Source organism: Callospermophilus lateralis, chromosome X (assembly GCF_048772815.1).
Source record: "Callospermophilus lateralis isolate mCalLat2 chromosome X, mCalLat2.hap1, whole genome shotgun sequence".
NCBI classification, from domain to species: domain Eukaryota; kingdom Metazoa; phylum Chordata; class Mammalia; order Rodentia; family Sciuridae; genus Callospermophilus; species Callospermophilus lateralis.
This window is the reverse complement of record NC_135325.1, coordinates 18,705,469-18,733,028: the sequence shown is the minus strand read 5'-3', so window position 1 is coordinate 18,733,028 and position 27,560 is coordinate 18,705,469. Positions and strand designations below refer to the sequence as shown.

The 27,560-nt window shown below is 38.8% G+C and overlaps 1 protein-coding gene across 10 annotated transcripts in view; it reads left to right on the top strand.

Moving 5' to 3' along the window:
* Positions 1-27,560, top strand: part of Dmd (dystrophin) — a 2,011,337-nt gene that overhangs the window by 1,894,442 nt on the left and 89,335 nt on the right. For all 10 annotated transcript variants that reach the window (XM_077107047.1, XM_077107046.1, XM_077107045.1 and 7 more), the window contains 2 exons: positions 14,891-14,965; positions 26,355-26,556. In XM_077107047.1, coding sequence (XP_076963162.1) covers positions 14,891-14,965; positions 26,355-26,556 — 277 coding nt within the window. The remainder of the gene's footprint in view (positions 1-14,890; positions 14,966-26,354; positions 26,557-27,560) is intronic.

The following is a 27,560-nucleotide window of genomic DNA, read 5'->3' as shown; positions in this document are numbered from 1 at the left end:
AATATCTGATCAAGTTCTTCATCCTCTACCATCCCCCAGGTGATGTCTGATCACCCTGGCCTGTCTTCTACCAGAACCTTGTTAGGTAGTTTTAGCCATAATGCCTCCTTATCCCTGATGTTTCTTCTGGTAATTTTCCATCCACCAACTCCTACCCACTCCTTGGCTGTAAATTCTCCCTTGTTCATGCTGTGCAGAATTGAGCCCAGTTTTCTACTGAGATCTCTTTTCCCCTATTCCTATACTCCTGAATAAAATCTGTTCTCACCATGTGAACTACTATCCAGATGTTGCTTTTTCTTTGACACTCACAACCAGAGCCCCCCCACCCCCGCCATGTACTGGGGATTGACTTCCAGACCTTGTTTGTGCTAGGTGAGCCCTTGTACCACTAAGCAACATCCCTCAGTCCTTTTCAATTTTTATTTCGACAGAGTTTCACCAAGTTGCCCAGTTTGGCCTCCAACTTTTGATTCTCCTGCCTCAGCCTCCCCAGTAGCTGGGATTACAGACATGCACCTCTATACCCGGCAAAACCAGAGTTTTGTATGTGGTATTTCACTTGACACATCATCACAAACATCCAGGATATGTGTACTATTTTTGTGTAGGTGAATGTATATTTTTGTTTTCCACAGTAATTTATTACTTTTTTTTTTTCAGTGCTGGGGATTGAACCCGGGAAAAGCAAATACTCTGAGCCACATCCCCAGCCTTCCAAAGTATTTTAGAAGCCTGATTCTTTAATCCCTATCCAATAGTTACTTAAATAACTATTAATTGGTAATTTAAAACATATTGTCATTATCAGTAATTATAGTCAGGAGACTATAGATGTAGGCCTGTCTTCCCATCTATTCTTTTTTTTTTCCAAAAAACTTTTATTTATTTATTTTTATGTGGTGCTGAGGATCGAACCCAGTGCCTCGTATATGCAAGGCAAGTGCTCTGCCACTGAGCCACAATCCCAGCCTCCCCATCTGTTCTTGTATGGAAATGTAAGTATATTGTGGCAATATTTTTGGTGGCACAATCATTTAGTTTGAATGAATTAGTTAAAGGTGGAGTCCAAAGAATTAATAACTGGAAAGTTTTTGGAAAACCCTGTAACAACTGTTTCCATAGAGTAATTTGAGTGAAAGTCAGATAATAGCTAGTTATTGGAGGAACTCCATGCTTTGATGTGGGCCTGAAAAACAATGTAACTGAAAGGCAGATGTAAACCTTTTGGGAGAATAAGGCAGGGTTATCTGGCTAAAGTTAGAGCTAAAAAGAACTGCCTCCTTGGGCTAAGGAAATTTAAATGACTGAAGGTGACAACTGGGACAACCTGAAAACTTCTGTTGGGGTAAAGGAAGACGTCATATAAGAATGTGGGCCTGAATTGTCATCAGTCCTCAGGTTCTTCCAGCGAACTATACTAGACCTGGAAAATCCTCAGATTTTTAACTAATGAAAAAGCAGCAATTTAAAAAGCATCACATGAACCAATGCTGACTAACCGTTCAAAACCCAAATCTGCAAACTAAATTCAACCAGTTTCTGACTGTGGTCTGTTGTTAATGAAGAAGTAATTGAGAGAGATTGGAGTCTTGGGAGACAGATCATATATTAAAATCTTGGGAGATACGGGTGTAGAATGTAGAAGTAAACTGAGAAGGTACAGGCCATGTGGGAATGTTAACATTTTGAAAATTTAGTTGAGACTTTATAAAACTGGAAAGGCAGAAAGGCGAGGTTAGCATTAAAGCAGATTAGGAAATTTATTGCTGTTTATTTTCATCATTAAAGCAACATTTCCACAGATTCTCCAACTGAGAAGTGATGGTAAATGAAAACAGATAGTGTCAACCGTATGTTTCACGATCCCAAAAAGTTTGGCCCCCACATTTTTAAGAAATGCTCTGTAAAGTTGGCTGTATGGGGAGCTTTGCAATGTTATACAAATTAAGTCACACTTGGTAATTTTTAGTGTCTTTATTATAAAGAGTAAAATTTAATTAAACTGCTTCTGCCCTGGAGATTCTGGGATGTGTTCAGTTATGAAGAGAGAGTGGTAAAATTTGTTAATTAAAGAAGTTTAGAAGGGAGGTAAAGGAGATTGAGGTAAACTTATAAGTTCATGTAGTTCTGAGAGTTCTAAAAGTAGTCAAGTTAGCCATGTTAGGATTGAGGAAACCTGGAGAGTAGTTGCCGCTGTCTGGCTGGGCACAAGATCACGAGCCACTCAAACAGGAACAAACTTTATTTGAAAGAACCGCCAATAACACGTCCGCCCGGGAAGCTTCCCGATCCACCCACGCGGCGTTCTGCTGGTTCCTTCCCGGAACTCTAGCGCAAGCGCCTCCCCGGAATTCCCTCCTACTGCACTTTCCCAACCAATGGGAACTCTCCAGGAGTCCCGCAGCAGGAGTCCGGTATCCATATGAATGTACTTTTTAACATAATTGTATCATCTCAATGGCTAGCTGGCATCACCTTTCAATCAAAAATGCCATGCATCATATTAATTGGCTGTGGCTCCCAGCATCTCCCCCTTTCTGTTTAATTAAGCAACAAGTAATGTGGCTAGGGACCGTGCCTGTTAGGTTTGTCCAATTCAACATATGGTTCTTACCCGTCATTGGAAAACTGACCTTTAGGCGTCAGCCTCCTGTCTTAGGTTGATACCATTGCAATTGGATCATACCCGTCACTGACTACCGATCCAGCATATAGCCATACTTGTGGATAGGCCTATGCACCAGTGGGGGGGTGAGGTTCTTTGCCTCACCTCTGTTGGCCCCCAGATTTGGTCTTGGTGCCAGTGGGGGGGTGAGGTTCTTTGCCTCACCTCTGTTGGCCCCCAAAATTAGACCATCACTAGTAGAAGGGAGGAGGATACAGAAATGCCACAACACCAAATCAATTGACGACTCCTAGGGAAAATTGCATCACTAGTGACACATCAGCAAAGATACGCCAGCATTACCATAATTTGTTGTATCAACAGATAGATCACAGTGCATACAAGTGATACATAGTCCAGGCAAGTTTTGTAAGCAGTTCAAAGTGGAGGAATCTATCAATATGTCCATTTCCTCCCAAGATCATTGATGTATCAGTTTATACAGTTTGTTGTGATAATTATCGAAGAAGTTGTAGTTTGGTTTCATCTTTGTCTTCACCGGCACTGGGATGAAAAATAAGAATTCTGACAATGATGTTAAAGAGAGAAAGAAAAAAAAAAAAAAAATGTAACATTTTAACAGGTACTAAGAAAACATTTTTTTTTTTTTTTTTTAGAACAATTTACATTATCTTGAACAGAATTATTAAATATAATGAAAAGGAAAGATGAAAATAAACAAACAGATTTGTTAACCTGCTTATTTGTACACATATTAAAATAATTTTTAACAGCTGTTTACCCAATTTAAATTAAACCATTAAAATTACGTGAATAATAAAAAGTACTTGGATCCATTTTTTTTTTTTTTTTTTTTTTTTTTTTTTTTTGAGCACTCCTCATATATGATCTATGGACATACGCACATATAGACACATAACACAAAACAGAAGTGTGCACATATAACATACAACACATAAGACAATAGTAAAGGCCTTGTAGTTTCACCTAGGTGAAATCTCCATTGCAATGTTAAAAACTCCACAGTTAAAAAATAAAACTGATCAGAAAAACATCAACCTAGGTCTGTATGAGCTCAAAAATAAAATAGAACCTATGATATGGAAAAATGCAATAATAAAATAGATATTGAAAAAAGCATCCTGGTTAATCAGTCGCAGATGTAAGAATGGCCAAGCTGGAGTTCTGGATATCAGCTGTTATGGATTTGAGTCAAATTATCTTCTTTTTGATCTGTAGAAATCGTTTTAGTTAGTCTTTCTGGAATCCAAATCGGCTGCTGTTCTCCCTGTGGAAACACGCAAACAGAGCCCCGACTCCAGACAATTACTGGGTCAGGACCTTTCCATTGTCCTGTTAGAATATCTTTCCAAAGAACTTTAGGCTTATGCACATTTTTTGGATACATATGCCTTTCCGCAGCACTAAGTCCTGATGAATCCAAATTTAAAAAGTTTAGAGTAAAGAGGGTTATTTTAAGTTTATCTTTGGGGGATATATACCCCTTTCCAATTCCCTCCTTTTGTTTTAATAAGTACATTTTAATAGTTTGATGAGCTCTTTCAACTATGCCTTGTCCCTGTGGATTGTATGGAATTCCTGTTATGTGAGTAATGCCAAATGATGAGCAGAATTGTTTAAAAGAGGTAGAAGCATAACCGGGACCGTTATCTGTTTTTAACTGTTTTGGAACGCCCACAGTGGCAAAATTTTGTAAGCAATGAGCTATAACATCTTTAGTTTTTTCTCCGGCATGAAGGGAGCCCATCAAAAATCCAGAAGAAGTATCAACTGTAACATGTAAATATTTTAATTTTCGTTCCCCGTACGGGCCACCAGTTGCCGCTGTCTGGCTGGGCACAAGATCACGAGCCACTCAAACAGGAACAAACTTTATTTGAAAGAACCGCCAATAACACGTCCGCCCGGGAAGCTTCCCGATCCACCCACGCGGCGTTCTGCTGGTTCCTTCCCGGAACTCTAGCGCAAGCGCCTCCCCGGAATTCCCTCCTACTGCACTTTCCCAACCAATGGGAACTCTCCAGGAGTCCCGCAGCAGGAGTCCGGTATCCATATGAATGTACTTTTTAACATAATCGTATCATCTCAATGGCTAGCTGGCATCACCTTTCAATCAAAAATGCCATGCATCATATTAATTGGCTGTGGCTCCCAGCAAGTAGTGACTGAAGGTTTGAGCCAAACAAAGAGAACAGTCCCAACAGTGAGAGTGGCCTGTGTGACTAAGTTGCTTGTCAAGAGGGAGACTAGAAGGAAAGCATATTGACTTGATTTGATGTGGTTATAATTGGATGGGGTTGAGGGTATAGCTTACTGGTAGAGCATAGGCCTGGCATGGGCAATGCTCTGTGTTCCATTCTTAGCACCTCAACAAACGATAACAACAACAAAAACCCTTATGAGGTTGATGACAAATATGGATGACTGGAAGTTGAGGATCACTTTAATGACTGGGTACCTTGCTGAAGTTCCAGTTCCTTTTGCATACAAGGAAGGTAGATAAGGCAGTACTTAGATGGAATAACTTTTAAAATGGCAGACCAGCTAGATGTAGTGATTCATACTTATAATTAACCACTGAAGCTGAGGGAGGCTGAGGCAGGAGGATTGCAAGTTTGAAGCCAGCCTCAGCAACTTATTGAGTTCCTGTCTCAAAAAAAAAGGAGGGGTCTGGATATGTAGTTCAGTGTTAAAGTACCCCTGGGTTTAATCCCCAGTACCAAAACAAACAGGGGGCACGATTATATGGAATTTAGGAGCAGAAAACAAAAGGAAGGATTTTCTTTCAGTATAGTGATTTGACACACAGGTCTTCAGTTTTTCTCCCACTCCTCAACTTGGTTGCTCCTTAAAATTCAGCCTCCTATGATGACTAAGCAGCAGGTGGCTAGGTAGCTTGGTTGTATGGGGTGGAGAAGAAGGTGTTTAGGGCTTTGAAACCTTACATCTAACTAAGCCTTATCTATCAGTCATAATTCAGCCTTCCAAGGATCCTGAAGCATCTCATGTCTGAAAATTCTGGGTACATAAGTTAGCATGCTTCTTAACTTCTCCCAAGCTCCTTGCCCCCCTCGCCGCCCCCCCCCCGCCCCCGCAACAACCCTCATCAATTTACTTTGGAATTTCTCTGGTCTCCTAAATTGGTTACCATCAGATCATTTTCTACACTTCCAAGATATAGGAGCTCTGATCTACTTTCATCTCCTCTCCTATTTTATTTCTTTCCTTTTGAGTAAATGTCATTTTAAATTTATGTTCTGTCATCCTAGTAGAGTTTAAGGAATAATGAGAGACAAATGAGTCTGTTCCATATGGTGTGCTTAACTAGAAGTCCCAAGACCCTATGTCCTTAATATGATGTGCATGAGCTCCCCTCTGTATACCTGTCAGGCCTTTTCTGGGGCCACTCTTCCTCCTCACTCTGAGATTTCAGCACTATTGGCCTTCTAAGGATTCCTACTGGCCCACGCTCTTCTGTGCTTCAGAGCTATTTTTGCATGTGCTGAACTATTACCCTGCTGTGCTCTGCCCACTCTTCACCTGGCTCGCTCCCATCATCCTTCAGGTCTTTGCTTCAACTTCACTTTCTCAGAGAAGCTTACCTCATGTGTGTATCCCTATGTGTACACACTCTTGGCTTTCTGTGTGTTTCCTTCACAGAGCACAGGAATATTTGACTCCTGTCATTCTCATTCACTAGACTGCAGAATCAAAGAGGGGTATATTTCATGTCCTTGGTATGATTCCTGGTACTGAAAGGATAAATAAAAGAATTATAAATAGATGAATTTCTCTTTTTCTGGTGGTGGGGATGGAACCCAGGGCCCCATGCATGCTAAATAAGTACTGTACCATGGAGCTACAACCCCAGTTTAAGATGGATTATTTAAAAAGCTATAAAGCACATTGTTGCTAAGAAGTGGTGACATTGTGCTTAGGAAGACCAAGCAAGAAGTTGGAGCCAGAAAGGCCTTGAACAATTCACAGCCAGGATTTTGTGCTATCTTTTATTTCATATTTGCAGTTCTCTGTTTTGCTTATGACCTTGTTCCCTTTTCATCAATTCTGTGTTCCACATTTTATGCCACACTAGATACTAGAACCCAGGGACACTTAACTACTGAGCCACATTCCCAGCCCTTTTTTTGTATTTTATTTAGAGACAGGGTCTTGCTGAGTTGCTTAGGGCCTCACTAAGTTGCTGAGGCCGGCTTTGAACTCGCAATCCTCCTGCCTCAGCCTCCCAAGCTGCTGGAATTACAGGTATATGTCATCATGCCTGGTGTTACAAAGCATTTTTGCCTGAAGGCTATTTTAAAATCATTAGAATTATTTTAAATCTGCAACATAAATGCATTTAAATAATATTTTCAAATTAGTTTTACTTTTATTAAAATAAATAGATAAATATAAAGTAACTAATGATTAAGAAAGCCTATTTAGTGGTAGTGCATGCCTATAATCCCAGCTGAGGCAGAAGGATTGAAAGTTGGAGGCCAGCTTGGGCAATTCAGGGTGACCCTGTGTCAAAAAATGAAAAAAAAAAACCAAAAAAACTCAAATACATAAATAAGTAGAAAGACAGCAGATGTCGTTCAGTAGTATAGTCCTGTGGGTTCAGTTCCTAGCACCATGCACAGAAAGGGGGTGCATCCATCTACACAGCATCATCCTTATGGTGTATGTGTGTATGTAATTTTTTTGGGGGGGCAGGGTTTTGGGAATTAGAATCTAGAGCCTTCCTGATTTGAAGCTTGAGTAACAGGAACATGGCATAGCAGTGTCTCTATGAGTCACCTCCCTATCTGGTCAGACCCCAGAACTAATCCCAAAGATACATAATTTCCCCACAAAAAATTTCATATTGACCATTTATTACAGAAGCTGCTTTCTCAATGAATCTTTTACCAAAGCAGCTAACAATGAGCAAAACTCATTTGAATTTCAACTCTTCTGCTATTACAGTGTTGCTAAGAAGTGGTGACATTGTGCTGAGGAAGGCCAAGGGAGAGGTTGGAGCCAGAAAGGCCTTGAACAGTTCACAGCCAGGATTTTGTGCTATCTTTTATTTCATACTTGCAGTTCTTAGTGTTTTGTTTATGACCTTGTTCCCTTTTCCTCAATTCTGTGTTCCACATTGTGTACCACACTCGATACTTTATTAGAAGATCTTTAGAAAGTCACTGGTGGCAAATAAGTAATGCCACCTCACATCTGGAAACATAACTTGCCAGTAATTATAAATTCACAGACTGGGATTTCTATAGTTCATGTGAGTATGAATGCGTAATTCCTGCTTAAGGGTGTGTGTGTGTGTGTGTGTGTGTGTGTGTATGTGTGTATGTATGTGTGTGTTTATTTTTTCCTATTTAAGTAAAGCTCTGTGTTGATGAGGTTTTAATGAGTTAAGATTTAAAAGGCCTCAAATATATCTAAACAGCTATAGGCTTAGTATGATGTGTTAATGTTCTTCTCTCGCTAATGCTTTAAAGGTATGTTCCAGAATTCCTGGTCTGTTTCTCACTAGTTTCCAATAATTCTAATCTTCTGAAGCCTGTACATCTTGGCTTAATTTGCTTTTAAGCCAGATTTGATTTAAATTAGACAGTTTATCTCAAGCCTCATTAGGACCCATCGTTCTTGTCCATTCTAGTGAGTTTGGGCTGGCAAAAATATTTATTATGCGTGGCCCCATTAGAACATTCTAGGAAAAATGAGGCTGAAGAATCATAGATATTATATTTAAAATTTACCATTTTTATAGGAGGAGCTTTGTTTTGTCTTTTTTGGGAAAATTTGGAAAATTATTTAAATAGACATACAGTAGTTTAATGCACATTGACTGCTAAACACTGGATTTGGGACTGTGCCAAGAAATATCATATTTTCTCCTATTTTATTTTCCACTCATGATCACCTGGGAGATTTGGATTAAATTTCTTCTGGGAAATAGAGTTGGTAGGAAAATACAAAGACCACAACACTGATATCTGTTGGAATGATCTTTAGCCATACAGCCCTTTCCACTCATTAAGTTTATGAGGTCATTGTCATTCTTTCTACCTAATAGAGAAGCATACTGGAACTTTGGATCTTTCCAGAAAGCCCACTGGAAGCTGGACTATAAACACTCCTTGTTTTTCCTTTTTTTTTTTGGTACTGGGAATTGAACCCAGGGGTGCTTAACCACTGAGCTACATCCCTAGCCCCTTTTTATTTTATCATGAGACAGGGTCTCACTAAGTGGCTATAGCTGGCTTTGATCTTTTGATCCTCCTGCCTCAGCCTCCCGAGCCTCTGGGATTAAAGGTGTGCACCACCACGCCCAGCTACACTCCTTGTTTATTAAATTTTGGACTTCGGTTCAGTCAGAGTTAGCAGGATTTTGGCAATATTATTAAAAGGCAGAAAGCAGCTATAAAATTGAAAAAAATGGGGCTTAATGTTTTCTTTCTATAATATCTTCTACATTTTCCTATGACTCAAACATGCTGTATTTACCAGTATTTTTGCAAGAGCATGTCTAGCATGGGCAGATTTGTGACTGGAACTTAGTTGACCATTCTTTTGTTATGAATTTGACACCACCTTCTACTACTACCTACCACAGAATGAAATTAAAAATCATAAAGCAGAAATATTTACCAAAGTCAGAAGTTCAGAGGTTAAACAAAGGGACAAGAAGTCTTTGTTACTTGTTTTGTGTCTCCACATAAAGGGTGTCTGGACTGTGTAGTTGATAATTGAACTTGAGATATTTGCCCTCATTTCTTAAGTTTCTAGATTTCTCTATTTCTAGGCTAGAACAAGTCCCGAATAAAAATAATGCAAGTTGGGAAGAGGAATGTACAGTTCAGCATTTTTATCCTTGTGAAGTGTGCTTTCTACCAGCTGCCATGGAAACATGGTGTAACTCTCTTCTTGGAGTTCCGGCTGTGAGAGCTAGTGAGCTCATTACAACTTGGATCAGAGTTCTGGAAAGACAGTTCCCAAGGAAAGTGGAGGCTAGTCTCCCATGGGCCACTGGAATGAGGGGCTTTAGCATTACTAAACTGCTTGCATTTTTTAGCTGCACAGTAATCTCAAGTGTCAGCCCAGGACAGCTTCACATTGTTCGCAGCTGTATCACATCTTGAGGATTCTGTGTGCATCCTACACATTTTCACAAGGCAGAGACTTATCTCTTCCAGCTGTAAGCCAGAGGGAGTGGCGCTGCAGATTCCTAGCAACACATGCATACTCAACACAGACGGTAACTTTGAGGAGGACTTTTAGGGCATCAGAACTCCACTGCAAATCACTGTGATTATTCAATATAAATTGGTATGACTTCTGCAGCATGATGTTGGAGAGTAGCCATTTATCCTGCTATTTTCTTCTGATACTCTTGAATCACTGTTTTGAGAATGGGTTGGAATATGGTGTGTAGAAAATGGATGGCAGAAGGCTTGTTCTTTAGAGTGGATTGGAGGTATGATGTAAGTCTATCAGGAAGATTAACTAGAGGCTGAATGTGTCATAATTAGAAGATTTTCTAAAGAGAGCTAAGTTTGAACTGCTTTAAGAAAACTGAGCACTGCTAGAGCAGGGTTGTTCCAGATCCTGTCTCTTGATACCATTCCACAAGTGTTCCACACCCTGAAAGAATCAGATCATCTTTGCCTCTCCCTTTGGGTCTCTAGTTCCTGGAATTTGCCAATTCTTGATAGAAACTGTGAGATTTAATGTAGTGCCTGACCTCATTTGGACCATTTGTTCTGAATTCTGAATAGAACCAGGAAAACTGGAAAGGGGAGTCAAATTGGAGTCACAAGAGGAGGATCTTGGTATTACGAAAGAAGGAAGATAGGAAACTTAAATGAATAAGAGGCAATTTAAAAGGAAGATTAGAAAGAAAGGAAAAAAACAAGAGAAATCTTGTGCCACTAACTTCTATCAAGATGTTTGGATGGAACATAGCCTGTACTCAACATTTTTGTATAAGGAAATGAATACAAGAAAATTTGGGTTTGGAGGCTCATCCCTTGGAAACTGCTAGAAGCCGTTGTTAAGGGAAAAGTGATCTGTATTTGACCCAAAGTGCATTTCTGTGTCTCAACATTGCTTGTTTTATAAAGAATCAAGCTAAGGGAACTCAACTGTGAGTGTGTATTAAGGAGCTCCATACTAGCATAGGAAAAATCTGGTCTCACTGGTGAATAGTATTATACCCATCTGGAGCAGGAAGGTCAGGGATTGTTTTTTTGTGGACTAATGCTATAAGACAACTCAATTCTTGCCATGAGTTGGTTGAGACCACCCAAAAAGGTATCAGTGATGGGAAAAAAGAGACAAAGGGAGAACCATGACTCTTGAGGGAGAGAGAACCAAGGAAAATCAGTGGAATTCAGATAAATCAAGTTCTCTCCAGAGAACAAGGCCAGGGGAAAAATTTTAACTCACTTCAAGAAGAATCTGTACATTTGACCTTTCAGGATACTATTAGATGCTTTTAACTTATTGAATATCTTTTGTTGGTAAATGTATGATAAATGTGTCCTAGAGGTGAGTTTTTGTCCCAATTGACTATTATAATACTTATAAAATAATCTCCTAAAAGCCCACAAGTGGAATGTAGACTGATGAGGGGGGGAAAATCATGGGTTTTCTCAGAGTTTATAACTTGAAGCTTAACAACAAGGAACAAGAAAAAATTATTAAAATGAACAATTAAAGACTTGGTTGTACTTGAATGTCCGTATTAATTACCTGGGGATCTAGTTAAAATGTTGACATTAATTCATAGATCTGGTTGGGCCTGAGATTCTGCATTTCTGATAAGCACCAAAAAGATTCAGGTGTCCTTGGTCCTTGACTCATATTTTTTCTATGAAGGACCCATGTAGGTTCTCTTTGGTAGGTTTTGGTAGCCACCTGTGGTTAGAGGTAGCTAAGAGCTGCCTTCTTATCCTCATTTCGGCTGCCAGGTTATAATGGAAGCAAGTCTCAGAATAAGCTCTGTCACATATGAACATTTATTAGCTAGTGGGCACAAAATAATCTTACAGCCTGCATCAAAAGCATAGTGAAACATCAGTTTTGTCTTTTGTGATGTGAGAAGTTCACAGTCTCCATGGGTCCATTACAGTGGTTCTCAGAAGTGTGGTCCCCAGACCAGCAGCAACTGCATGGCCTGGAAATTTGTTAGGAATGCAGATTCTCAGGCCCTCCCCAGACCTAGTGAATCAGAAAATCTGAGGGTGGGAACTGGGAGATCTGTATGTTTAAGCCAGCCCTCAGGTGATTCACATGTACACTCAAGTTTGAGAACCATTGATCTCCTAGCAGGATTCTGTCAATCATTTGATTGAATTCAGGCAACCAAGAATCCAATGAATCACAGCTGGATTCATTGGATATTTTGGAATCCAGCTTGGGGCACCATTTGTAAAGATATAGGACCTTAATGTAAAGGTGGTGAATGTTTCTAAATAGTTTTCAGATCCTTGTATTTTGCAAACTACTAACATCATCAACACAAGCTCGTCTAACATTAATTAGGATAATTAATGAAACCCATGGTGTAATAGGAACTAAATATAGCTGAAGCACTTACAGTGGCCGCCTCTGGAGTGAGGCTTTTTGATTAATTGCTAGCCAACCACCCCTAGAGTGTGCATTCCTGATTAAGACAACTGACCGCCTCTACAGTGTACCTTTAGCTAACACACTCATACATCATATTGTACTGTCCACGTGAGGGTTTTTTTAAACTCTTAAATGTACTTTCTTGAGGCATAATTTAAACACCATAAAATGCTTCCATTTTAAGGGTTCAGTTTGAGTTTTGACAAACATATACACTTATGTAACCACCACAGCAATAAAAATATATATTTCAATCACCTAGAAAATACCTTTGTGTTCCTTTGTGGTCAGGGCTCACTCACCCCCACCCTAGCCTACCATCTATACTATAGGTGAGTTTTGCACGTTTTACAATTTCATGTAAATGGAATACCTGGCTCAGTGTTTTATTTTTTATTTTTTTTATTTTTTTTATAGTTGTAGATGGACAGCATGCCTTTATTTCTTCAGTTTTTTTAAAATGTGGTGCTAAGGATTGAACCCAGTTCCTCAGCCATGCTAGCAAGCACTCTGCCACTGAACTACAGCCCCAACCCCTAGCTCAGTGTTTTTCAGATCAATTTATATTATTGCCTTATCAGTAGTTACTTCTCTTTTATTGGAACGCAGTAGCCATTGTACAACTGGACCACAGTTTGTTTACCCATTACCCTATTGGTTTGTTTCCAGTTTGGGATTATTTTGAATAAAATTGCTGTGGACATTAATATGCACATTTTTTGGCATTGGGGATTGAACCTAGAGGCACTTAACCACTGAGCCACTTTCCCCAGCCCTTTTTTACTTTTATTTAGAGACAGTGTCTCACCAAGTTGCTCAGGGCCTTGTTCAGTTGCTGAGGCTGACCTTGAACTTGAGCAATCTTCCTCTCTCAGCTTCCTGAATTGCTGGAATTACAGACATGTGCCACAGTGCCTGGCTCATCTTTTTGTAGACATGTGATTTATAAACTGATTTTCCAGAGTTGTATTGTTTACATTCCCCCCCTCACCAGCTGTGTATGAGAGTTCCAGTTGCTCCATATCCTTGCCATTATTTGGTATTGACAGTCTTTAAAATTTTTTTAAGTTACAGACATTATTTTCTTCCCCCTAATTTAAATTCAGGATTTTATGTTTGGTTTCTGTGAAAGCCATAAAGCTAATAATGTTGACCTAAGTGACTTGGATATGAATTAAATTATTGCCCTTTCCTAATAACCCATTAGAATCGGTTTTATGGGTGCCATTTGATGATGGCATTTAGTCATATTTGTCAGTATATTTTCTTTCATTTTTTGGTTTATTTATTCATTCAATCAGTCCCCTAGTTGTATTAGACTTGCTTTTTCAGAGACCAGTTGTATATGAAGTTGCTGGGAAATATGACATAAGTAGGTGAAAGAGTTCTTATCTTCAAGGAGCTTTTGGGACCTATGTTCCTGAAACACACATAAACAAAAACATTAGAAAACAACTGTATCCCAGTGTATATCAAGATTTGGGCAAACTTGGGGTTGGGATTGTGGCTCAGTGGTAGAGCATTTACCTAGCAAGTGTGAGGCACTGGGTTCCATTCTCAGCACCGCATATAAATAAATAAAGATCCATCAACAACTAATAAATTAAAAAAAAAAAAGATTTGTGCAAACTTGAATAAGAGCACCAGCTGAATGTAGGTTCCTGCTAGGTGAGTTGGGGGCTTGATAGATGACTATAGAAAACAGTAGAATAAGTATAGAATAAGGGTCTGTAGCTCAGTAGCATAGTATTTGACTACAGTGTTCAAGGCTCTGGTTTCAATCTTCAGAACCTCAAACGAAACTGGTAGAAAAAAATCGTTGTTACTTTATGCTGCATATTAGAATGATTGATCGCACCTTAAAATAATAAAGTGAGTTGTTGGTCAAAAAATACGAAATGACTGTTAACAGAAATAAGTTCAGGAAATCTTTTCTACACTATGGTGACTATAGCTAATGGGAGTATATTGTATTTGCTTAGAGAATGGATGTTAAGTTTTCTTACCACAAAATGATAACTGCATTACGTAATGCATGTTAATTAGCTAGATTTAAAACTATTCTATGTACACCTCAAAACATCATGTTGTATTATATGTGATAAACATATAATTCGTTGTCAATTAAAAATTATTTTTACAGATACACACAGGTTAAAAATGTTCAAAATGTTAACATTGGATGATTTTAATACAGTTTTATATTTTCCCATAATTCTACATTTTCTACAGTGAGCATATATAACTTTTATAACCATGTTCTCTTTAATCTTGGACAGCAGAGATTCACTATAGTAGATCCAGACTACAGTCTAGAAAGAAAGATAATGCCTGTCCTTCTTTTCCCTCTTGGGAACAAGGACTACCTGAATGACTCTGTAGGCTCTGCCACTGTCATCTGTCACAGAACTTAGTTTTCCTGATTTTCAAAGAGCGAAGGGATTTTTTCCCCTTTACCCCAACAATTTGACCTTCCAAAGCTTGGAGCATAGATACAAGATTTTTTTTTTTGCTAGCCTATTTTTGTGGTTGTTGGCAAATCATTGGGGGTTTTGGCCTGTGCTTTCTGATGAAATAACAAACAATCATTGTTTCCCCCCTTTTTTTCTTCAGCTGATCTGAATAATGTCAGGTTCTCAGCTTATAGGACTGCCATGAAACTCCGAAGACTGCAGAAGGCCCTTTGTTGTAAGTATTATCTAGTACTTGAAGATTTTGATAATTTTTCTTTGCTTAAAAAATAAAATGGACTGGAAGTGTTTTCACTTGGACAGGGCTGATACAGCTTTCACAAGTCTTATTGCAACATAGCATTCATTCTTTACAGTATCTTTGGCCTAGTGTTTATCTAGACCACTTTGTTGTATTTAGAATTATTCCCATGAATAGTCCTTAGCTCCTGATGTTGATAATATATTGATAATTTTAATATTCCAGTGAATAGCATTGGTATCCATAATTATCTATATGAAACTCACATTATTTCCCCTTTCTATCTTTTGTTTCTTCTTACAAAGGGCATTTAGTATTAGAAGTTGATGACGATCTTATCCAAATCAAGTTCACAGATGTGTATGGTTATTGGATTGAATGTTAATGTACCAATGAATGCTGTAGTTAGGAAAAAAGAATGGATTGCTTTTTGGTGCTTTTATCATATATTTTTTGAGAAATCCTGAAGGGTTATAGTTTAGTGTATTTCTTTGTTGTCAACAAAGTGAATTATGGTGTAATATTGTTTATCTACATACATTGATGATATGCCAGTGAAACTGATGGGCACAGCCCCCCACCATAAAGGTATTTACAGTCTAATGATGGATACCAAGATTTCTATAAAATCTGGAGATATAGACAGATGTTCGTATAAAGTCATCAAGAATGTCCACGATTGGTAAAAACTCTAGGTGATATTGTCTCTATTTTCAGGCTTGGTGGGCACTAAGGAAAAGTGCAGAGACAGTTTCAATATCATGTATTTAGTTGTGTGACAGTGGAAGAATGGGGTATCGTGAGAACAGCTAGCTGTGTGGAACAGCTAGCTTTTAGAGAAAGTTTGGTTGAAGAGGTGATGTCTAAGCTAGGTGAGTTCAGAAGGGTAAGTAGAGCTCACTCTAGGAAGAATGTTCTAGTCAGAAGGAAGATTATGATCCAAGGTGTGGAGCCCAAAGAAAGCATGATGCATTTAGGAACAGAAAATAACTCCATCATGGCTAAAGCACAGAATTCCAAGGAGGGCTATTGTGAAATCTTAGGCTGGAGAGAGAAGCTGGAGGCAGATTGCGAAAGGCTTTTCAAACCCAAGTTAAAGGATTTAGAGGTCAGTGGGGAGCCATTCAAGACATTTTGGCAAGGGGATGACATGATCGGATTTTCATTTAGAAAAATCGTTCTGGCTGTGAAACAAACCAGATTGTATTGAAGGGTTGTGCAGCTGACAGAATAGAGACCTCTTGCAGAAATCAGAACCAGCAATATGGTGGCCTGAATTAGCCAAGAAGAATGGAGACAAGTGGACAGAATTTAGAAATACTTAGGAGGTGGATTTGATAGACCTAAGTGATTTATTTGATGTGGTGAGTGAAGGGTATCAAGGAAGATGCTTAGGTTCCTGGCTTGGGCTATCAGGCAAATGGTGGATTTGCCTGGTGGAATTGGATATGAAGCTCTGATACTCAGGAGAAATACACACACACAAAAAAAAAAAAAACAAAAACAAAAAAAAAAAAAAAAAAAACAAGAAATCATCAGCATGTAGATGCTGCTTATAATCAACTATAGGGAGGATGAGATGACCCAGAGTGTTGAGTGAGAAGAGTTATTTAAAAGAGAGGATAAGCAACCTACAAAAAGGACTACAAGGAATGGCCAACAGAAGAGAAGGAAAATCCCAAGAGGTGGTAGTGCCACTGTATGGGAAGAAAGAAGGGAACTTTCATAGGGTGAGAGGTTGCTCAGATGTTAGGATGAATTTGGGGATAATACCCATTGGATTTAGAATTGAAGAGGTCCTTAGTAACTTTGTGATTTTAGAAGCATGGTGGAGGTGATGCATGAAGGCAAAAGCAGATCAAAAGTGGGAATGTAGAGATGGTAGGTATGGACAGTTCCTGGAGAAATTTAATTGTGAAGCAGAAGGAAGATGAGGATAGCTAGGTGAAAGGGGCTGAGGAATTACTGAGATACTTGAGTATATTTATAGGAATATGAGAAGACAACATGGTGAGGTTAAACTCACTGGTTCAAGAGGAGACAATAAAAATGTGCATTCTCAAAGGATATGTGCAAGTAGGTGACCTAGAGCTTGAGACTGGGGAGAGTACCTCCTTTCCACTATAACGGGTGGGAGAGAGGAAAGGACATGTGCAGGTCCAGGTAACTAAGAAGCTTGGTAGCAGGAAGGTGAGGGATACCCATCAAAAGCCATGTGCTTTCTGTGTAGAGTTGGAGGAGAGTCCCTGTGATTCACTTCAGCATGGAAGGTGATAAAATGAGGTTGGGTCTATCTTTGTGGAGAATAAGAGAGAGGGTTGTGTTAAAAACCAGCATTATGACATGTGGAGTTAGTTAAGTGATTTATAACAGTACCAGTCTATAGGGGTGCCATGTTTCTTCAGGTGCATGTGGCAGTCAGAAGCCAAATACTTCTGTCCTGGGTTAAAGGACAGATGTGTGAGAGAAGTGAGGATTTGGACAAAAGAAGGGTTAGAATGCTGTCAAGTCTGTGTTGGGTAGGAGAAGCTGTGAATTCAGGTGGAAGCTACTATTTAGGAGGGTGAGGAATCAAGAGGCTGACTGTTCAGGGGAGGCAGAGGAAGAAATAGTGAAAGTGGAAGAGTTTCAGGTGATTGATAAGGTCTAGGATAAGGTCTAGGACCATTTGAGTAGGTAACAGAGGTATGAGTAGGATAGGTGTAGATTTCCATGGAAATGAAATCAGAAGTTAAGGAACTGAGAGGCTGCATGCAGTACCCAGGCCAGTGTTGAAATCATCCAGAATTGGGGCAGAAGTGGGGAAGAGAGAAGGACCATGAATCTTTACCACCAACGCTTCAGGAATGGAGGGGTTTCAATTAGGGAAACATTTAGAGGCTAATGATAAGATAGTCAAAGAGTTGCTGGCATGTGGTTCTTTCATAGACATGGAAATTTCCAAGAAGCAGAATTTTCTAGAAGAGAGGATAAGTCTTTTTCATTTTGGTATGCCCAGTACTTACACAAGCCTTAGCACCAAGCCTGGCACAGAGTAGGATTCGATATGTTGTCATGGAAGGAATGCATTAATGAAAGTCAACTGAGTCTTCCATTTCCTCATAGCATATAGCCTGAAGTTATTGTTTTTTTCAGCTATACAGCTGCCAAGTTCAAATGGTGTTTTTTTATTTTTTACTTTTTTTTTTTGGTACCTGAGATTGAGTCCAGGGGTGCTTAACCACTGAGCCACATTTACTGCCCTTTATTATACTTTTTTTTTTTTTTTTTTAAATTTTGAGACAGGTTCTCCCTCAATTGCTGAGACTGGCTTGTGGTTTTCCTGTCTCAGCTTCACTGGGATTACAGGTGTACTCCACTACCTTAGGTTTAAAAACCTAATGTGGTTTTTAAAAGGATCCTCAAGGTTTAGGATTTACTTAGGGACCTGTTAGTGTACCTTAGCAGGGACAAAGCAGTTTGGGGTAGGGTGGAGTAAAAGGGCTGGATGGAGAAAGTTATCTTCCATTTTTTTTCTTCTCCTGACCCTGCCCTATCTCAGACATACTGCTTTCCTTTGATAAAAGGGGAATTATGAACTGGTTATTATAAAGTACTGTAGAATATTTCTGTAAGATCCAAGGATTCAAAAGAGATAACCAGCTGTTCCAGGTTATACTATGAAAAAGCTCAGAAATAGACTAGATGGAAATGTCTATAATGTTTTTATGATTGCCCCTTTCTATAATGTTCTTTTTGACCCTGAGTTTAGGCATTATTTCATTTTCCTGTCAAAAAAATACAATTCTATTTGCTTACGTGTTTTATTACCTATCATTTCAAGTTATGTTAACATTTCGGATAAACATTGGAGAAATTGTGGAATTTAATACTGTAAAAAAGGTTGCCCATTCAAGGTGAGAGCCTTGTAATAAGGTTAAGCTCTGAATGTAGAATGATTGCTTTAAGTTTTCACTTTTTTAACAGATTTGAAGTTTTCAGCATTTCCTTTTGCAGTATAACTTTTTCCTATTTGAAAAAAAAATTCAAGGATAACAAAATTAGAGTGTATTTATCTAAATTAGGTACTGAGTTCTCAAGAATGCAAGAAGGGTGTTATGCGTCATGCTATATTAAAAATGCAGAGTGAAGAGTTCCCCAATCCTTTTATTTTTGAAAACATGTGAGGTCATATTACTTGGTAACTTTGCAGTAGGTGATTTAGGAATTTCCTCTTAATTTTATATTTGCTTAGGTTTATCTTCCAGCCTTTTGTCATTTCTATGCCTGCAAAGCCATGATAAAGAGCTGTTGTCTGTAGTATAGGCAAATGAAACTTGCCCTGCCTAGCTTTTCCTACCAAGGTCTCTTCTATTAACTCTTACTCTAATGGAAATTAATGATGTTATCTCAGTGATTTCCTGATGCCAGGGAAGAGTTTGAATTACAGATTCCTTAGAAAATATCCACTGCCACCTCCATTAAGCACTTGATCTTATTTTTTTTTCATTTCCCTAGCAGAATACTGAATAACACAATTTTATCCACTATAGAGAATTTGCTACTTAACTCAGGAGCATCACCATTGGCCTATAATGTCCCCAGTTGGTAATTGGTTTAATGTTGCATGACTCTATAGTGTCTTTCAATGCATTGTGAATGAAAATTGAACTTGATAGCAGAGACAAAGAGAAAATCTCAGTAAGAAGGATTTATAAGCTGGTTCATATAGTTGATACCCTGGTGAAAGTTATGAAAAAAGATAATCTAAGCTTTTTCTTTCTCCTTCTGTGGTTCTTATGACATTCCATAAGTGTGTGGCTTCTAAAGTTAAAAATATAGCCAACTACTAAGAGCAGAAGTTAAAATGCACTTATCAAAGCAAGTATATTTAGTTTATTAGTGTGTGTGGGGTTGGAAAGAGCCCAAACCATAGGGCTAAATATACTACAGTTGATAAATGTGACAAATATTCTGCAAACAACAAGAAATTGAGAATAATTTGCCTCTGTTCAGCAACCAAGTCATATATTATAGCGGTTTGGTGCCTGCGATAACCTAAATAAAGCCAAAACTTCTGGACCCCCTCTCATCATGACAAACCAGGTGCCCCTTTCTCTGTAAATGTACCTCATCCTTTGATAGTGTCCTAAAGGATTGCTAAATAAGACTGACAGGACCCACAGTAACATGGCTTACATATCTGTCGCCTATTGCTAGAAAAAGCTGTATACAATGTGACAATAGCCTTAAAGGTAGGACATGGATCCATAGCCTCAAAAGAGAGGGTCCCAAGAGGCAGTATAATTATTTTCCCCCTCCCCCACAAAAATCTTCTTTTTCTATATACCATGTCTTCACTTTTTACATAGGTTAGATGCCATGTCTCTGTTATTTCAGAATGAAAAATATCTTGAGGATATAGCCAAATGAATTTTCTTAGTTTATGTGGTTTGAAAGCTATTGGTACCTTAAAGAGAGAGACCCTATAGCAAGACCCATTTATCTACCAGAGGAAATACTGGCGTCCTATTTAAAATTTGCCTATTGCCCCTGAGTTGCACACTAGGGAAAGATTGGTTGCCTCTGAGTCATGATGCTGAGCTGTTAAAAGAGCACCTTGCAGATTCCATTCTCCAGTAATCATTGGTTCCATTTTCTAGTTATTCTAGGCACCTTGCCATCCTTTTCCTTCTTTCTGAAATTTCCATAACCATCCACATCAAATTTCTGGCTTTTTAGTCTCAGGAAAGTAGGCCCACCAAATTAAACTTACTTCTCTCAGTGATCCAAGTGTCCAAATTGTCCTTCCACCCACTTATGACTTTTCACACACACTAATGGGATAGAAAGCAATATTTTTAGACATAATATTATGACAGATGAGACACACAGCATATAAACCTTCTATTATATACCAAATATCTTTCTTTTTTCTTTTTTTGGCACCAGGGATTGCACCCAGGAGTGCTTAACCACTGAGCCACATTGGTACCCTAAAAAGAGGGGTTCTATAACAAGACCCATGTATCCTCCAGAAGAAATACTGGAATATTTAATTTTTTATATTTTATTAGAGACAGGATCTCACTGAGTTGCTTATGGCCTCACTAAATTACTGAGGCTGGCTTTGAACTTACAATCCTCCTGCCTCAGCCTCCTGAGTTGCTGGGATTACAACTGTGTGCCACCACACCTGGCTCCCAATACCTTTCTTAAATCTTCATTATCTCATTTGGTAGCCATGGTGTTCATTCAGATTGTTATGAATCATTGTCCAGATTTGACTGGGCCAACATTCCTATGGAGTACTTTTCAACACAGATGCTTAGTAACAGATACATTCTGTGGAACAAAAACCAAAAGACAGACACAGCTACATTAATATTGCTCCGTGGAGTCAAAGTAACAGTCAGAATTCCCATCTCTGTATTCATTGTATTCAAATGCCTTGTTCACTTTTTTTTGGTACTGGGGATTGAATCCAGGGGCACTTAACCACTGAATCCTATTATTTAGAGATAGGATCACACTAAGTTGCTTAGGGCCTTGCTAAGTTGCTCGGGCTGCCTTGTGATCCTCCTGCCTCAGCCTCATGAGCCACTGGGGTTACAGGCATGCACCACCATGCTTGGAAAGGAATTGAATTTTTATCAACTCTTCCATCAGTTTGCAATTCCCTTCTCATTCATTTTGTTAACTTTTTAGACTCAGGTTCTATCATTTCCTGATCTCAGTAGAAATTTATATAATCAATAGCCAATTTCAAAGCCTGTTGACACTTCAAATCAAGGGCAACCTGACGACCAGTATCATTCATTGATTTTTGTACCTTTTATCAGAATCATCTTTTTTTCTTTCTAAATAATGCCATACTCATATTTTTAGCTAAGAATGAATGCGGGGTAGGGGGTCTTCTAAACAATCTGACTCCTACCTTTCATGAATCGTGACAGTTAAGACAATTCAGTTGCTGAAAAGAACTCTGAGAACCCAAATGGCAATACGTCCAAATCTGCATTTCAGGAACAGGATACAGTGTACCAACAACACTGAAACCAGGTTATGCATCACAGCCACTGGATACTTCACAGTGTAGGGTCCAGAGAGGCCACATGCAAGCTCCTGTTGCCTTCTCTCTGCAAGGGCTACACATCAAGATGTACTTTGTCTCTTGCATAAAGAACCACTCATGTGGCCAGGGATGGTGGCACATGCCTGTAATCCCAGTGGCTCAGGAGGCTGAGACAAGAGGTCTCAGTTTTTTCAACTGCAAAATGATTTTAAACATACTTTCTAACTGTGAAAGTCTGTGAATCTGTAAAAACAAATTATTAAAATCAGCTCCTTATTTGAGGCATACATATAAAGGTATAGAGTTATCTAGAATTATCCCTTGAATCTAGAAGGTTAAGAGGACGATTAGGCACAATCAGAGCTTCAGGAACCATTTGTGGGGTCCTTGTGCTTAAGCCCTCCCTCCCAATATATTGTCTGCCTTTTCTATACAAAGAAAATTCTTCTCTTTTTTTTCTTTCTTTCTTTCTTATTCTTTTTTTTTTTTTTAGAGAGAGAATTTCAAAATTTATTTTTCAGTTTTTGGCGTACACAACATCTTTGTTGGTATGTGGTGCTGAGGATCGAACCCGGGCCGCACGCATGCCAGGCGAGTGCGTTACCGCTTGAGCCACATCCCCAGCCCCCTTTCTTATTCTTTTTTAAAAAAATTTGTACCAGGGATTGAACCCAGGTCCATTCAACCACTGAGTCACATTCTCAGCCCTTTTTAAAATTTATTTTGAGAAGGTTCTTGCTAAGTTGCTTAGGGCTTTCCTAAGTTGCTGAGGGTGGCTTTGAAGTTGCAATCCTCTTGCTTCAGCCTCCCAAGACAATAGGATAACAGTCATATGCCAGTGTCCCCAGCTATACAAAGAACATTCTGAAGGGCCAGTCATTTTTGTCCTCTCTCCACCCTTTCTCACCCCTACCAACCATCAGGCTTGAGTGATGCCCTTACATGGTCCTATTCTTCAATAGCATCAAATCCTGTAGCATTGTCTTCTATTAAAATATTTTTTGTAAGAGGGCATATTATAATATTAGGCTTTTATATTTTTATACCTTTCGAAATATATCCCTTAGTGAATATACTAAAGGAGGTGTGTGTGTGTGTGTATGTGTGTGTGTTTGTGTGTAGATTTCAAATGGAGATTTATAGCTTGAGGAAAAAGGAGAGTTTCACACATTGTGTCTGCTGGTTGCTTATAGAGGCTTCCAGAAACTGCTAATCATTACTATGGATAAAATTTCATTAAAAAAATCACCACATTAGCCTGGTACAGTGACACATGCTGTAATACCAGCTTACTCATGAGGTGAAGACAGGAGGATTGAAAGTTTGAGGCCAGCCTAAGCAACTTAGGAAGACCTTTTTTTCAAAGGAAAAAAATAAAAAGGGCTTGGGATGTAGCTCAGTGGTAGCACTCCCCTGGGTTCAATCCCCAGGAACCCCTGCTCCCTCCCAAACCCTCCACAACTGCATGTATTCTTTGAGACGCTCATTTTAAGCAGGAAGTGTATATCCATGTGGCATTTGAATTCTCTTTGTCAACTTTCCCACCTCATTTCAGGTCGTCCATAGCATGAGCTATGTATACCCTAAATAGAAGTCTTTTAAAAGTTGTTCCATGAAAGCAAAATTCTGTTTGATATGTTTGTTTTGGGTAATGTGGTCTTCAGCCTTCTGTGACGGATTGTTCTTATGTTGAACCACATCCAGTTTTAGCAGAGCACACTGCATAGTATTTCTCTCGTGTGTCATCTTCTGCTCCTGTTATTTTATAGCAATTGCCTTGCTCCCCTCTGGAGCTATTTATACTCCAAATTTTCTGTTCTGTGTGTTACCCATTCACCTGTGCAGAGATAAGAGTATACCCAATAAAATGAAACTCACACAATTTCGCTGTTTGTTTCCATCACATGAGTACATTAGATTCATAAAAAAAAAAAAGTGAGCCTAAAAGTTCTCACTTGTTAGTTCTTATATCCTTGGATCTAAAGCAAACTATTTAAAATTATTAAATCAGAGTGACCAAAAAAAAATTAAAAAACCTTCAAACTACCCATAGCTACCTTTAGTATATAAAGAAACATGTTAGCAATATTGATATTTGAAAGAAATCCATTCCTTTCCTCCAATAATGGAACTGGTATGCTGTATTCTGAATGTTCTCCTGACCTGCACTTAAAAATGTGCCCTCTGAGGAAGTCAAGCACATAGAAGAGAGGATGAAAAGTTTCAGTCTTTTGTCCCTCCCATGCAGTCCCTATTCGGCTTTCCCCTCCTTAGATTCTCCTGCTTCTTTTCCTCTACCTGACTCCTTCTCAAATCAGTCTCCCAAGTTCTGTTCTTATCTGCCAGTTTAAACAATCTTAGATTCAATGAAAAGAGGTCACTTTTTTATCTTCAGAGTATAGTCGTGCACTGTATAATGATGTTTGGTCAATGATAGACAGAATATGTGTCAGTGGCCCAATAATATTATACCATCTAGTGATGTTGTAGTCATCTTAATTTGTGTAAGAACACTATATGATGTTCACACAGCAAGGAAATCACCTAATGAGGCTTTTGTTCAGAATATATTCTTGTCAGCTGGGTGTAGTGTGGCACACCTGTTATCCCAGTGGCTCTGGAGGCTGAGGCAGGAGGATCACAAGTTCAAAGCCAGCCTCAGCAATTTAGCAAGGCCCTAAGCAACTTAGTGAGACCCTGTCTCTAAATGAAAAAATAAAAAGGGCTGGGGATATGGTTCAGTGGTTAAGTGCTCCTGGGTTCAATCCCTAAAACACATACAAAATAATATATCCCTGTCATTAAGCAGCACATGACTGTATTTTAAAACAAAAGTGGCTGGGTGTACCTCAGTGTCAGAGCACTTTTCTCACATGTGCAAGGCCCTTGGTTCCACCCCCGGCATGGCCAAAAAAATAAAAAATAAAAAGAAAACAAAAAAGAAGAGAGCCTTTCCTTCCATAGGATGGGTGCTAATACAATAGATTTTAGGGAAACTGGTGGTCTATGAGGACATAGAGTTTGGGGGTTCAGACCACAGCAACACTAAGAGCACAAAGTTTCACTCATGGGGGTGAAAAACAAAGAAAAATACCTCCTGCTTCTGCCATCAGATCATGATCCCAGGAAAACTCTAGAACTTTTTATTTTCCTTTCTCAAAAGAGAAAAATGTGCACTACTACATAAGTATTAACCACTGTTTTTGGTTTTTTTCTTAGTATTTAATTAGAAGTGGCCACAAGTAACTGGTAAAATACACAATATAGTCCTAAATTTGCATTTCTTCATTATTAGGAAAGCTGTTTACTGACTAGAATGACCTGTGTTTATCTGAAGTTGCTTTTATAATTGCCTTGCCCCTTCCCCTTAGATGTCTGAGAGATACACTTAATTATTATTGATTCTTTGTCTCAAAGGACTGAGAATTCTGACCAGTGCTTATGTGTTTAGGGGGTATAAAATAGCAATGTGTTGCATTTCCACTTTGGCTAATAAATTGGCTTTGGAACGAAGCATCTTTTTTATGCACCTGGGAATAAAGCTTGTGATTTGCTGATGGTGGACAAGGTTGAAGTTTCACTTTTGCAAAAATTTTGTCTTTTAGCACATGATTAAATATTATCTCAGATCAAAGGACCCCCCACCTTACCTTGAAAGTTCTTGGAGGACTTGAAAAGTACATTGTAAAATACAGTTTGAAAGTGAAAGGAGAAATAAATGTGCCTTAGGCCTGAAAACTGGATATAATGTGAAGTTCCTTTCGTTTGCTTATAGAAAGTGTTAGGGGAGTTGATTATTTTTTTTAGTTGATGTTAAGGGAGCAGGGAGATGCTGAGATGACTGCTATTTCAAGGAGAGAAATGCTTAATGACTATAAATGTATAGCTAGAAATAGAGTTTACACAACCTTAGCCATACAGATTAATCTAACTGACCTCCTCTAATAGTATCACAAGAAAGTGTTGTTAGGATCTCTTTGAAAATCTCTACTATAACATTGTTTTGCTTATTCAGGTGGAAATGGCTCTGTTGGTGCATAGAAAAGGCTGGGTCCCCTTGGCTCTCAAATAACCCCCTATAGTGCAGGGAAGGGAACTGTCTCTTTGCCCACATCTTCACCCAAGGCCAGTGAGAGTTGAGAACAACCTCAGATTCTGAATGATGAAACTAGAACACCTTTGAAGACTGTGGAGTTCAGGTCTGGTGTTTACTACAGGGTACCATCTTGACTAGGATTCTCAAGGGAAAAGAAAGGACTGTAAAAGGAATGTTTTATGCTTTGAATCATCTGTGATTTTATGTTTTTACAGTGGATCTCTTGAGCCTGTCAGCTGCATGTGATGCTTTGGACCAGCACAACCTCAAGCAAAATGACCAGCCCATGGATATCCTACAGATCATTAATTGTTTGACCACCATTTATGATCGCCTGGAGCAAGAGCACAACAACTTGGTCAATGTCCCTCTCTGTGTGGATATGTGTCTCAACTGGCTACTGAATGTTTATGATACGTACGTATGGCAAGTATTTTGGGGGGCAGTGTCACAGGAGAGCTAGCTTACACAGTGGTGATGGTGGAATTAGTATTACAATAAGACCCCAGAAGCTGTGGAAATAGTGTTGTCTCTGTGATAATTATTTCTGCCTTTATATGACTGGAAAAATATATTTTGATAAGCTAGGAAGTAAGAGCTAGAATATAGATAGCTCTCAGATTAGAAAGCAAATAAAACCATGAGATACTCATGTTTGAAATAGTAGAATGAGTCACTGTGTATCCACTGGTTCTTTCCCTTTCTCACCAATGTCTTCTGGAATCCTCCATCCACTTTGGGGTTGGTCCCTCTCACTGACAGGAATGATTATGTTCCTGGAGATGCTGGTATACCTGTCACCAGATCAGAATTTTCTCAGCTAACATGTAGGAGAATTTTTCAGATTATGAATTGAGAAGCCAAACACAGTGAAAAATAAACCCTTAATGCTGCAATCTCACCCCCCTCAAACTGAGAGAGATTTTGTTTTGTATTTTATTAAGCTTTTACAAAGTCTCAGCTAGGGACCCCCGTTCTTCACTCTTTCTCAGAGAACAGTTATTTCTTTCGGATTGTCTGCAGGAGATATCTCCAGTTCTAATTTTTGACTTTGGTTCAATGAAGACAATTGAGGAAGGAAGCAGAAGAAATTGGTCTTGATTTCCATTGAATTCTTCTTCAACCTCAAAATTATAACATGTCTTCTCATTTCACACATCAACCAGAACATTATTCCTACTTGAAAATCTGGGAAGGTTTTATTGAAAGGAGATGCACATCAACCATTCTGCCTTTTGCTTTTTTTGGAGACTTCTACCACTTCCTTCATTAAGATTTATACTCTTTTCTTTGTTATTTTGATAAGGTGTGACTTTTTAAATTTCAGGGCCATCTAGCTATTTGGTTCATAATTATCTACTGAATCCTTGAACATGTTGGATTTTAATTGTGGATTACATTTACATTTATTTTTAGGAGGG